Below are 12,805 nucleotides of genomic sequence, written 5' to 3' on the forward strand. Positions count from 1 at the left end.
CGAGGACGTCATCAACGCGACGGAAGTTGTTTAGAAAGAAGACGATTCTGGCTGATTCATTGTAGGCAGTGGGTTCGATACGACTACACAGACACACATCCATTAAATTAATCTATTAATTTACTACAGGTAAGATCATTAACAGCGTTAAAATAGTTAAATGTTTTTTAAAACATGGAAGCGGATTTAGCGGTAGAAATTAGTGTCGTTAATGATGGAGATGTCAGGCTAAGCATGAGTAAGCTAGTAGCAGTCCGCTAACGCTTTTAGAAATGTTGATTCTTGTCATTAAATGAAGAAAGGTATTTTGGTTTTTTAAACACTCAAATGTTTAACTCTTTCTACCCCCGAGCGCGATGTTTTGAGTTATTTGTTAGTTTTTTTGTTGGTATTTTAATGCACTGCTGACTTGAATACGGGCTATTTAGCAAACGGAAGCTAACTAGCGGTTAGGTGCTAATTTCAATATATTTAAGTAATTCCCCGGTAAATTTTCAAGTTATGTTACAAATACAGCGCCTGTCATTTAACAGCTTTCTTAAGGAGCGTAAAATCATGGAAATGACAACCTCTTCAGGTGTCTTCTTTCGTCGGAAACAGCTATATATCAGTGGCTTTGTTTGTTGATAAAAGTTCATGTACCGTTCAAGCATCCAAAGATGACCTGACCTAAATGTCAGCAGCTGAACCAAGTACCAAGTATTTTGGATTTCGGTTAAGTTTTTGTTGAGTTTTTTCAATACATGTCTTGGAATTCTCTGTGGAAAATTAAACAGACCACAGACAAAGTAATGACATCCTTGCGCCTGTCTCCACAGATCTTGGTATGGACCGGCTGCTTAGGCTTGGCGGGGGAATGCCAGGGCTTGGCCAGGTAATACATATTTTAAATTTTTCATCTGTAAGGAACATAAAACATGGTTTGTGGTGCTGCCTACGATATATAAAGGCAGAAATAAAAATCCTTCAAAATTCTCTACTGTTGACTTTTACAGATCTAGTGTCATAATGGGAGTTTTGTTGGGATGCATGATATTATGGGCATGATATCTATATTAGCTTAAAAGTGAATTATCAGTGCCAGCAGATATGAAAATTTCTGCTGATTTTTTCAAAGGGTATTTTGGCTAAAATCTGCCTATATCAGCTGTTAATATTGTTGGTATGAACAAATAAGTCAGTGGCGTTCTAGGTTGGAACACAAACCAACATCAGCTGAACACTTTTTCTGTTTTATCATTATTTTTTACATTTAAGTGTTTTTAAAGGACTGGAATTTGTTGATCCTCAGCCTTTAAATTGTGTGATTTAAGGACCTAAGTTTTAGGTCTATCCTACACTTAGATATCAATATCAGTATCAACTTAAATTTATTCGTAAATATCAGCATATCAGACATCAGCACAAATCCAATATTATGCATCCCTAGAGTTTAGCATTCTACCATATAAAAGAATGCAAAGTTATTACTAGTCACACATGAAGTATAATATGTCCAACTTTTAACGTTAAATAGATTTTAGAGAATAAACAGGTTAAATACTGTGGTTGAATATCCTGAACTGATCAGTTAACTCTGCTTGGGCTCCTCAGGGCCCTCCAACAGATGCACCAGCTGTTGACACAGCTGAGCAGGTGTACATATCATCTCTGGCCCTGCTCAAGGTAAGCTCATAGCATCTGAACAAAAAAGTCCCTCTAAGTTTTGGACATTTTTTTTGTTATTTGATAAAATATAAAGGATTTTATTATTATTGAAAAAAAAGTAACACTCACACACGTTTGCTCTTCATCAGATGTTGAAACACGGCCGTGCTGGTGTACCAATGGAAGTCATGGGACTGATGTTGGGAGAATTTGTTGACGACTACACAGTGCGAGTGATTGATGTGTTTGCCATGCCTCAGTCAGGAACCGTATGTACTTACTTACTGTCTTTACTTATTAAGATAATATGTAATAGAAATAATGATTCCTAAGTCTTCTTTTAGCAGATCAGTTAGTAGGAGTCATTCATTTCTGGTTTTCTTAATAAGTTAGGTATGAAATGGATGTTTTTTTTTGTAATTGTTTGGGGGGGGGGGGAGGCACCGTTAATGTACTTTTTCCTGGCTCATCATTACTAGTTGATGTTTTTCCATCCTACAGGGTGTGAGTGTTGAAGCAGTGGACCCTGTGTTCCAGGCCAAGATGTTGGACATGTTGAAGCAGACTGGCAGGTAAAATATCAACAGGCATTAATAGTTCAGAATTAGGAAAAGTTCTTGATCTTTTTTCATACATTGATTAAAATGTTTTGGAACCTTGTGTATTAAAAAATAAGTCTTCAGATGTTCGTTATCCCTAACCATGTCAATGGAAATCCATACATACATGTTTTTATTGGACTGCATTTCCATAACGTGTTAGCACATATTTTGGCAAATTCTTTTAAAATCTTTTTGATATCCTCTTAATATGTTTTCTGTCCTTCATCATCCTGTCCATCAGACCAGAGATGGTGGTAGGTTGGTACCACAGTCACCCTGGTTTTGGCTGTTGGTTGTCTGGTGTGGACATAAACACACAGCAGAGCTTCGAGGCTCTGTCAGAGCGCGCCGTCGCTGTGGTGGTTGATCCCATTCAGAGTGTCAAAGGAAAGGTAAAGATTTTTGGCTGCTGTCTGTAGGTGCACTTATACAGTACAAGATGTCATTTGAAGTAAAAGCTCAAAGTGAATTAGAAATAACTTTTGTCGTGTGCTGTCTGTTTTCTGCAGGTTGTTATTGATGCCTTCAGATTGATCAATGCCAACATGATGGTTTTGGGTCATGAGCCAAGGCAAACCACATCCAACCTGGGTCATCTGAACAAGCCCTCAATCCAGGTAACACACTCCACACTGCACCATCAGCATTGATTGAGATAATTCTCTGACAAGTATAGCATGTTAATTCTGTTGTTATATCTTGTTCTTAATTTTTTTTTTTTGTAATGTTTCCAGGCTCTTATTCATGGACTTAACAGACACTACTACTCCATCACCATCAATTACAGGAAAAATGAGCTGGAGCAAAAGGTTTGTGCAGAAACATTTTCAAATGATATGTTTACTGATATGTATTATTTTGTACTCAATCATGAAAACAAACCTTGTTATTTTTTAGATGCTGTTGAACCTTCATAAGAAGAGCTGGATGGAAGGTCTAACCCTGCAGGACTACAGTGAACACTGCAAGCTCAATGAGACTATTGTTAAGGAAATGCTGGAGCTGGCTAAGAACTACAATAAGGTAAAAATTCAGACAAACATTTGCTTTGACTCTGGAAAGTAGAGTTTATTAACTCTAGAGACTGGAAATAGTTCCAGAGCAGTATGAAAGGGAACAAAGGTTGTATGATGCAAGTAAAGTACTGATAATTTAAATGTTGGCCAGATTAAGGAAGTGTTCGGATAAAACATATTTAAGGATTGATAGTTTGGAATAAAGTGATAATACATAGGAAGAGTAAGCTACTTAACCCAGATACACCCAATTCAATTAATTGCAACTGGGTAACCTTTAATACTGACAGAAAGTTACTGTCAAAATGCTTAACAGCCTTTCAGACTGGGTGCATGTTGACTGCATATTGACTGTCTGTTCAGACATGCACCATTGCAGCTTTTACTCAAGTCATGTGTGATGTGTGTGACTTCACTCATTGTATAACTGAGCTGGAGAAAATTCTATTTTGTTCCATCTATTTGACATTTTACTGAGTAAAAGTAGGCAAGCCTTTTATTCTCTAGATAATAAGTGCAAGTGACACGATGCTTCTGCGCTTATGCTGAAACCTCTGACTTGTTAACAAGTACAGCGAAATGAAAATCAAGCATCAAACAGCTGCTGGTATGCAGCTGCATGCGTAAACATACATGCTGTCTAAAGCTCTACAGGATGTTCACTGTCTTGCATGGGCCACAACTTGCTGAAAGTGTTGCATGCATGCAAACATGCATTGAGAATATGCTTGTGATACCTCTACTGAATGTTTTCTCACATCAGGCTGTTGAAGAGGAAGACAAAATGACTCCTGAGCAGCTTGCCATCAAGAACGTTGGAAAACAGGTAACAGGAAATTCTAACTTTAGTAAAAAAAAAAAAAAAGTTTTATAGTTATTGAAATTAGTTTTAATTATGACATTTTTTTTCAACATTTAGGTCATTGTTTGTGGTTGTTATTAAGCACATTGGTTACAGTTGAACTAATCATAAGAGTCCAGAGACCTGGTGGCTTTGTTAATATTTGTAGTAAGCACATGCCTGTTTCAACAGATACTGCATCTGTTTAAAGACATCGTCACACATTTTCCCTTTCTTTTATACATTTCTGTCCTTCTTGCAGGATCCCAAGAGGCACTTGGAGGAGCATGTTGACGTTTTAATGACATCCAACATTGTTCAGTGCTTAGCTGCCATGTTGGATACTGTAGTTTTCCAGTGATGGCTCTGTGTGTATATATTGCAACCCTTGTTTTCTTTTATATAAAATAAATGTATGTATGAAATGGAGACCCTGGCATTGTTGGTACATTATTTTTACCTTGCAAAAAGCAACTCGCCCATTTCTGACGGAGCAAATTAAGTCTTTTTTTTTCATTTTTACTTAATAGAATCTGATTATTCTCTTCTTTTGACAAATGTTTCAGACAAAGGCCTTATAGGCTGGGAAATCTATAAGATTTTTTACTCATCTAAGAATAAATGCCACATCAAGATATCTCTTTAGCAATGCATCCACAGTGGCATCTAATAACTTGAAAGATTTAAATTCAGCTACAGTAGAAAAATCTGTGAGAGCTAGGAATACCTGGAGCCTTGCTGATGAAAACCTGAAAATGCTTACCTTTGCTGCAGGTGGCTTGTCATGGTCAAGCAAGCTTTGATTTATCAGGATCCTGACATGCTACAAGTATTTGTTTTGTACCAAACAAAATCCTTGGCAAAAAATGGCATTGTCCATTTTATTGCCTTAACACAACCAGATTTTGCAAAAATAAATATTTCTGGATGCATGTAAATTATAAGGTATCATTGTAGGTATATTTCAAAACATATTTGCCATGGTAAATATTTAACTGTTTACTGCCAACACCTCTTGTGATATTGATGTAATACCCCTTCAAACCACTGGATGGTGCAAGAGTCAAGTAACACGGAAGCATCTCACGCAGGCTCGATTATTTCGGTTTAGTGGCGTCACTGAAAGATTTTTGTGCAACATTTTATTTCAGTTAAACGTCCAGAATTGGTGCATCAAAGTTTAATAGACTAAGGGATTTTTTGGCAGCTCTGTGAAGTTTTTAGTAATAGTTGGCAAATCATACTTCATAGAGGGAAATTGCTCTGCCTCTTCCTCAAAATATAAAAGAACAAACTTAATAATCTCATAAGTGTCCACTGTAAAATCAGACTGCTCCACTTTAGAAGTTCTGCTCACTGACACTGTTGCTGCTTCATTTCATCGACTCTGTTTCAGAGTTTAAGTTACAATACTTCCTTCTTTAGGTTTTGGCACAAAAATCCATTGAGAGGCAAATGATGAAAGCCTCGTGACCTGTTGGCCTTTCGTCATCTTAGTTTTGCTGAAGTTTGCATCTCTGATGTACAGTAGACAGACATCAACTTCAGACATGAGTAATCAACTGCTAGGACAAACAAAGAGGAGTTTATTTTAAACAGTTTCTGCTGAATTGCAGCTTTGGCATTTTTTCCCTTTTATTAAGTAAAATAAATCAGATGGTAAAAGCATTAGTTAAAAACAAAACATTTGATCTGCAAATGTGAGGATGACTTTAAATAGAAGATTATTTGAGAAAGCTCATCTGAAGGAAAAGCAGTCCTCCCATCTGAGACTTTAAAGAAGCATGTCTAAATCATAAACCGTAGTTTATCCTAAAGTTTTTTTTTTTTTTCCAATGAAAGGAGTCATGTTCTCTAACTTGGAGGTGAACCAAACAGCTGATATTCTTATTAGTTAATCACAGTCCAGGAGGAGAAGTCTCCACACCCCAGATCACAGGATGTCGATCAGAAGTGCAGCTCATACTGCAGTAACCACCAGAACATGAAGCATATGGTCTTTCTCAGTATAAACTAACTGGACAGAGAGTTATGGCAGACATGGGGCCAAGCCATTAAATCGACCTTAAAGATCTTTGGGTTACATCATTTTCGGTTCCTGCGAGGGGTCTGTGCAACTCTCAGGGGAAGGACTTGGCTGTCTTTAAGCACATTCTGAAAAATGTGAAATGTGGAGTTGTCAAATGAAACACCTTTCCTCAGGCCATTTGGGAGACATCAGAGTTGTACTGGGATCAAAGAATGGCCCGAGCATATGCAGTGGGCTGGCTCTGTTTCTTTTTAAAACCAACACATCAAGACAAAGATTAAAGTTTTAATAGTATTTCTATGTTAAGAGCAGCAAATTAGTAAAATGTTTATATTTGGTTCACTTCATAGATGTTAATGATAAAAAAAGAGATTCAACAAAAATACAAAAACATGTAAATAGTTTGATTTATGGTTCAAGCTCCTTTGCCCTTTCTGTAAAGATATGATAGAGGGCTTTTACTTTGAAAAGTAACACATCAAAATTTAAGCTTTTGTTTATCTGTCCTTTAACAAAAGAGCTTGAACTTCATTTTTTAGTATTGCATTTCCCCAGGTTTTTAATCGACTGGATAATGAGCCATTCTAAATGGCCCATAGTTGGGCAGCCCTTCTGGAACTTGCCCATATTCAGGCTTATCTTAGTTTTTAGTCATGATTCATTATGTCAGGCTCAATGACTGACCTCAGTTAATTTCCAAGTGACTTAAGCCAAAGCTATTTTAAATAGATGTGCACAAACAGCACCGGTGGATGCCCCTTTGACCTCCTGTTTTTGGAGAAATGCTGCAAATATGCCTAACGGGAGATACAATATGTAGCTTTTTTTTCAATATCGACTAAATGTGCAAGAAAACGTGCGCTTACAGGAGAAACAATGAGATTCAGCCTCTTGAAGTGCCTATTAAAAATCACTCCCCTTGGATGTTTTACCTTTTTATTGATTTTATAAACCAGTGGCATCAATCCAGAGGGGTGAATACTTTTTCTAGGCACTGCAGATGCTGCTCTAGTTGCTTAAATGTTTAGTGTTATTTTAAAATCCTAAAGTAGGCCTATACGAGGGATACTTTTAATTGCAAGCACACAACAGCTTCTATCATTTACTTCTAATTGCTTTGACATAAATTAATGACAATTTTTTGGGCTGGTGCCCAACATATGCTATTGGTGCCCCCTCTTTTCACCCCTATCCCAAGAGGCTCAGTAATGAATTCTTTTTTTTTTTTTTACATTTTATAAATGTATCAGAGTTTATTATCCTTTTCTTTTTTTGGTAAGCCCTGAAGGCCCAACACATAATAAACTTGCACACACACATGAATTTGTGTACTCACGTGTTAACTCCATTTTAGGGGCTGAATCATCACACAGCGTTTTGATTCCAGCCAGCTGAAATCATGGAGACGTATTCAGACATGGTCTATCCTGTTCTAAATGTTAGCGATGTCTCACTGAGATTATAGGGCCAGATACAACCAGCATGCGGCCTGAACCCAAGCCATGTGATTCAGCAAGAACCAAGAAACAATGTTATCTCCCTCAGGCCGTGATAAGAGACTTCCCCCTCAGAAAACTTCATTGTAGCGAAAGTCTGAGCCAGCTCTTTTGTTCTCCATGTGAAAGCAAAATAAGGAAAGCCTTAGCCATGCTTTCATCTCCTTCTACGTCTCATGGCTCATATGTAACAAGTTAACACTTTTTCAGTGATGCTAAAATCCTGGTCAGACATTTTACCTCCTCTGCAAACATCTACCAACATTTTCTACTCTTCATGGACCTTCAAATGTGAACTAACACATGAACATGCTCCTTTCCAAACCAATGTTTTGCCTCCTTCTACCACGAGATGTGGCGAACCACTTCCAAGCGGAAGAGTTAAAGGGGGAGGCTGTAAACATGACAGGGGCTTTAATAAACCCTGATCCTGTTTGGTGTGGTTTAGGAGGATGGATCACTCCCATGAGACCTCAGCCAAGTACACAACAGTCTACCCCGCCTCAGTCGACAGGAGCCAAATGATGAGGGAGTTAAGGATTTTTTAGTGTGTTCTAGCACAAACCAAGAGAGAAGAGATGTAAAATGTAAACAACCATAACACAGAGATACAGAAAAGCACATGTTGGAGCTGGAAAATACTTCAAATGCTTTAAGCTGGTAAAGTATGCTTTCAAAACCTACAGCAAATCATCTTTTAAAAAAACAGTATTTTTGACAATTGAAAACTGCTGCTGATAAAATACATGACGAGCTGTAAGAGATTACATTAGCCATCACTTTACAGTGGCATCTACCTGTCCAGATAGGATATGTTGGGCTGAAAGTAAACTTTTTGACCCAAAGTGTGTGTTGGAAGCGACACACACTTTGGGTCAAAGTGTGTGTTGGAAGCAAACAAAAAAAAAATTGGAAATGCATGTGTTAGGATGTCTCAAAGCATCTCAAAACCTGCAGCTCCAGGAGGAGCCCCTGGTCAAGAGTGGTCAGTACCTCACAAGTAGTCTAAGGAAGGAAAACTGGTGAATTAGCTGCAGGGTCAAGGGAGGCCAAGGCTGACTGATGCATGTGGGTGAAGAAGGGTAGCCCTTCAGAGGAGCTACTGTGGGTTAGGGTTAGTGAAAGCACACAGTGCCTTGACAAGTCAGAGCTCCTATGGCGGTAAACACAATGTTGGACAAGCTCCACTGTAATGCCATGACTTATGCAACACTAGCGTCTTTGCTCTTAGGATGGTAATCAATCGGTCTACCAGATTTTCACACATTTAATGAGACAGAGGGCTGTGATTGGATGACAGCTTGGGCTTGATCATTGCAGTCTACTGGCTGTGTGAAAGAGTTGTCTTACATGGGACAATTGGTGTCCTACTGAGGATAATCCATTTTATTAAAAAAAAAAAGGAAAAAGAAATTCCTGGCTGTATTTCACATTCATCTGAAAAAGCTTCGCATACAAAGCATTTGGAAAGAGCAGAGGGAATCCCCGGAGATTCTCTGAGGTTCAGGTCCAGACAATTGGCTGGCTAATCAACCACAGTAATACCATAGTCAGCAAACCAGTTTCTGGTAGTTTTGGCTTCACTGTGGGCAGGTGCCAAGTCCTGCTGGAAAAGGAAATCAGTATCTCCGTAAAGACCCTCAGCAGATGGAAGCGTGAAGTGCTCTAAAATCTCCTGGTAGATGTCTGACAGCGTTGACTCTGGACTTGATAAAGCACAGTGGACCAACATCAGCGGTTGACATGACACCCCAAACCATCACTGATTGTGGAAACAAAAAACACTGGACATTACGCACCTTCAAAATTTAGTTTCATCTGAAAACAAGAATTTTGACCACAACAGCCCAATCCTTTTTCTCCTTAGCCCAGGTGAGACTCAGATAGTCCATTTTTAGTCCATTTCCTGGACCCATCTGTGTGGTGGCTCTCGATCCACTGACTCTAGCCTCAGTCTTCTCCTTGTAAAGCTCCCCTAAGTTCTTAAATCTGCTTTGTTTTACCATCTACTAAAGGCTGAGCTCACCACTGAAACTTGTGCTTCTTTTCTTACCACACTTCTCACTTCCAGTCAACTTTCCATGAAAATGCTTGGATTCAGCTTTTGAGAACGTCCTGTACTTTCAGCAGTGACCTTCTGTGGCTTACCCCCTTTGTGGGCATCAGTCTTTGTCTTCTGGACATTTGTCAAGTCAGCAGTTTTCCCTATGATTGTGGTTGTATGTACTGAACCAGTGTGAGAATGAAGGCTCAGGAAACCTTTACAAATTGGACTTTTTCCACAATATGCTGATATTTTGAGATAGTGGATTTTAGATTTTGGTGAGCTGTAATCATCAAGATTAAAACCAAAAAGTCTTGAAATGTTTCATTTTTTATAAAAGGACTGTAGAATTTATGGAAATTTATATTTTCTAAGTAAATCACAGGAAAATTGAACATTTATATGATATCCAAACTTATTGAGATGCCTCTGTGTTGTAGTATATTATTGATACTTACAGTATGATATTATTTTTATCTATGGTAGTATAAAAACTATACCAGGTAGGTTGTTTTGTATCCTTCTCTCGTTGTTTTCATGGTTTGAAGGAATGTGCATACTTGCCTGCATATTGTATGTGAGAAAGTGTATGTCCTGTATTACTGCTTGTTCATCTTTCACATGTATGTGACTTTCTGCACATCTGGACCAGCATCCCTTTAGGCTCATAAACACCCACCCAACAACCCAGAAGTGCTTTCACACACACTCCATGAAGTGCTTTCCTTTTCCCCTAACTGTTTTTTTTTTTTTTTTACCTTCCCTCCTCTTTCCATTAAATATGACCAGGCAGACTTAATGTGAAGCATTGGGGCAGTTTAGTGTAATTTAATCTGTCAAACAGCTGCGTTATATCAACTCAGCGCTGCAGTCAGAGTGCCCCAAACCTGCACAGATCAGTCTCTCAACACATCTGTCCAGCCAAGACATAAACAGATCTACGCTCTCTGTTTGGTTCTGAGCCGGGCTGCAGGGTTTTCCGACAAATAGTGATGTATACAGGATGTGAAAAATGGTGCTTGCTACTGTTAGAGGGGGCATGGCGTCTGTGTTTGGTGGAATGTGGCCTGTGTTAGTATTTATCTCTGAATCAAACTCAAAACCAGACAGGAGACTTGGATCATAGTTTGAACAATCAGTAATAGTCTGCAGAGCAAGCCAGCTATGTAATACAGCCTCACTGAAAGCATGAATGACCGGCAGAGAGGACAACATAGCCATGCCATGCTACCTCCATCATTCCACTTTGACCAAACTGTTGCTCAGGAATGTTTCCTATATGGATGTTGTTTGCTTTTTCAGAGGAAAGAATGATAGTAAGTGGATTTACCGGAGCTCTGTGACCAGGCAGATTGTATAAAGTGAATGTAAGACGGTTGATAAAAAACAAACTTAGATTATGAAATATTTAACCATTTTGTGCTGTTATACTGTAGAAAAATGTTTCTTAATGTTCATGCCAAAAAAAGCATTAAAGCTTGAAACATGAGGGTGTGGTGGTACACAAAGGTTAAAAACACCTCCCCAAGAAAACAGAGAACAATTAAAGATTTTTGCATCAACTCACAGAAGTTGGAAAATTTCCCTCAGTCCTTTTCCTCAACACAAACAAGTTACAGAGGCCTTTAATGTCCATTGATTGAAGCGGAGTTTGATAACAATAGACCGTTTCCTTTACCAAGAGGGTAAATGTCACAGTGCAGCTTGTATGTGCATGTTTGCAAGTGTGCAAGTGGGCTGGTCTCTCGTGTTTTTTTTTAGAGCAGGGGCCTGTTGATTCCCACGCATCAGTGCAAAAATATTCCATACAAGTTTGCAGCTATACTTCAGCAGAAAAATTATTAATTATCTGTACAATCTGTCCAAAGTTTAGTGTCTCTGCAGTTGCATTCAGAAAGAAATGTCTCATCTGGAATAGAAATACATAAAATAACCCCATCAGAACTTTCTTGTCATTAAATGTAAAAATCAAAATTGTAAACACACAATCCAAGAGTTAAAACTTCTAAACAAAACTAAAAAAATTGAATTGGATGAGCCTCAGAAACATGAATGACTTGGCTAATTCTAAGAGTCGTATTGTTGTTAAGATCAAAACTGAATCTCCAAATTTGTTTCATGTTTTGCTTTGAGTTGTGACTCCCATCAGCATTCTGTGGAACCTGTCAATTAATCTTTGACTTACAGCCCATAACTTTCTCATGCTTATACATAGCAGTAATACTGCAACCACAGCATATATTGGATCTACATGAACAAAAGCAGCAAGTTTGTTTCATGGGTACAATTCCAAAATAAAGGATAAAAACATTGCATTTGCATTTGCACAGCATTTCCTGCTCTGGTAATCAGCTGGTATGGGCGTCTACTCACTTAAGCTCTGAGCCAATCCCGTTTTGCCACAACCTCTCTCGATCCAATCATTCTGCTGTTGTCATATTTCAAAATCTGTACTCCTCCCCTCCGCGGTCAGTCTGTTGTTTCAGAGAGACTGCTGCAACCCTCCTCCACCCCAGCCACCTCCATTACATCTCATCCAGGTCCTGCTCGTCTGTGCTGTCATCTCATCTTATCCTACTCCTTCCATCACCAGTGTCTAGACTTTATGATAAATTATTAATTCATGTTAAGTCTCTCCTGATGAATACAGTGTTGTTTTTGAGTTGTTGAAGAAGATTTTAAAGCATTGATTGTAACAGATACATTCAAAAGGCCTGCTTTGCAGAAGCAAACAAAAAAAGTTCATATGCTTATTCACTTTACACATTTCTGCATTATTTTTATGTGGTTATTATTATTTAAAAATACTTGTAAGCCCTTGCTCTCGTCCACGCTGTTTGCGCTGTGGTTTGAGAGCGCCTTGACAAAATAAAGAACTAACTGTAGGTCATGTGAACTGAATCGTGCTCGGCATATGTGTGTCTAAGGTGGCGGTGATGATTGGGAAGCCTTTGTCCTCCGGGTCTTGCCAAACTGTGGTAAACTGCTGATCCCTGGGAAAAGGAAACTCTGACTAAGACTCCATTTGTTTTCAAGCATGTGCAAAAGAGCTTGGTTTTCTGCAGGGAGGGCCTGCGGCCAAAATTTCAAAGCGGAGAGTCTACCATCTTAACTTTTCTTATGATTATGT

General features: G+C 38.5%; 1 protein-coding gene across 1 annotated transcript; it reads left to right on the forward strand.

Moving 5' to 3' along the window:
* Positions 1 to 4,535, forward strand: psmd14 (proteasome 26S subunit, non-ATPase 14). Its single transcript, XM_041788492.1, has 11 exons — positions 1 to 129; positions 819 to 874; positions 1,594 to 1,665; positions 1,797 to 1,916; positions 2,149 to 2,219; positions 2,491 to 2,641; positions 2,759 to 2,866; positions 2,984 to 3,058; positions 3,147 to 3,272; positions 4,029 to 4,091; positions 4,369 to 4,535. Exons 2-11 carry the CDS (start codon positions 827 to 829, stop codon positions 4,465 to 4,467), a joined length of 933 nt encoding a protein of 310 aa, XP_041644426.1. The 5' UTR covers positions 1 to 129; positions 819 to 826; the 3' UTR covers positions 4,468 to 4,535.
* Positions 4,536 to 12,805: the final 8,270 nt, after the last annotated feature.

The sequence above is a fragment of the Cheilinus undulatus genome, linkage group 1 (genome assembly GCF_018320785.1).
Source record: "Cheilinus undulatus linkage group 1, ASM1832078v1, whole genome shotgun sequence".
In the NCBI taxonomy this organism is placed as follows: domain Eukaryota; kingdom Metazoa; phylum Chordata; class Actinopteri; order Labriformes; family Labridae; genus Cheilinus; species Cheilinus undulatus.

Excerpts from the sequence above, each read along its gene's own strand:
- psmd14 (XM_041788492.1), top strand. The coding sequence starts at position 827 with ATGGACCGGCTGCTTAGGCTTGGCGGGGGAATGCCAGGGCTTGGCCAG. Across the intron at positions 875-1,593 it reads GAATGCCAGGGCTTGGCCAG|GGCCCTCCAACAGATGCACC; the intron begins GTAATACATATT and ends TGGGCTCCTCAG. Across the intron at positions 3,273-4,028 it reads TGGCTAAGAACTACAATAAG|GCTGTTGAAGAGGAAGACAA; the intron begins GTAAAAATTCAG and ends TTCTCACATCAG.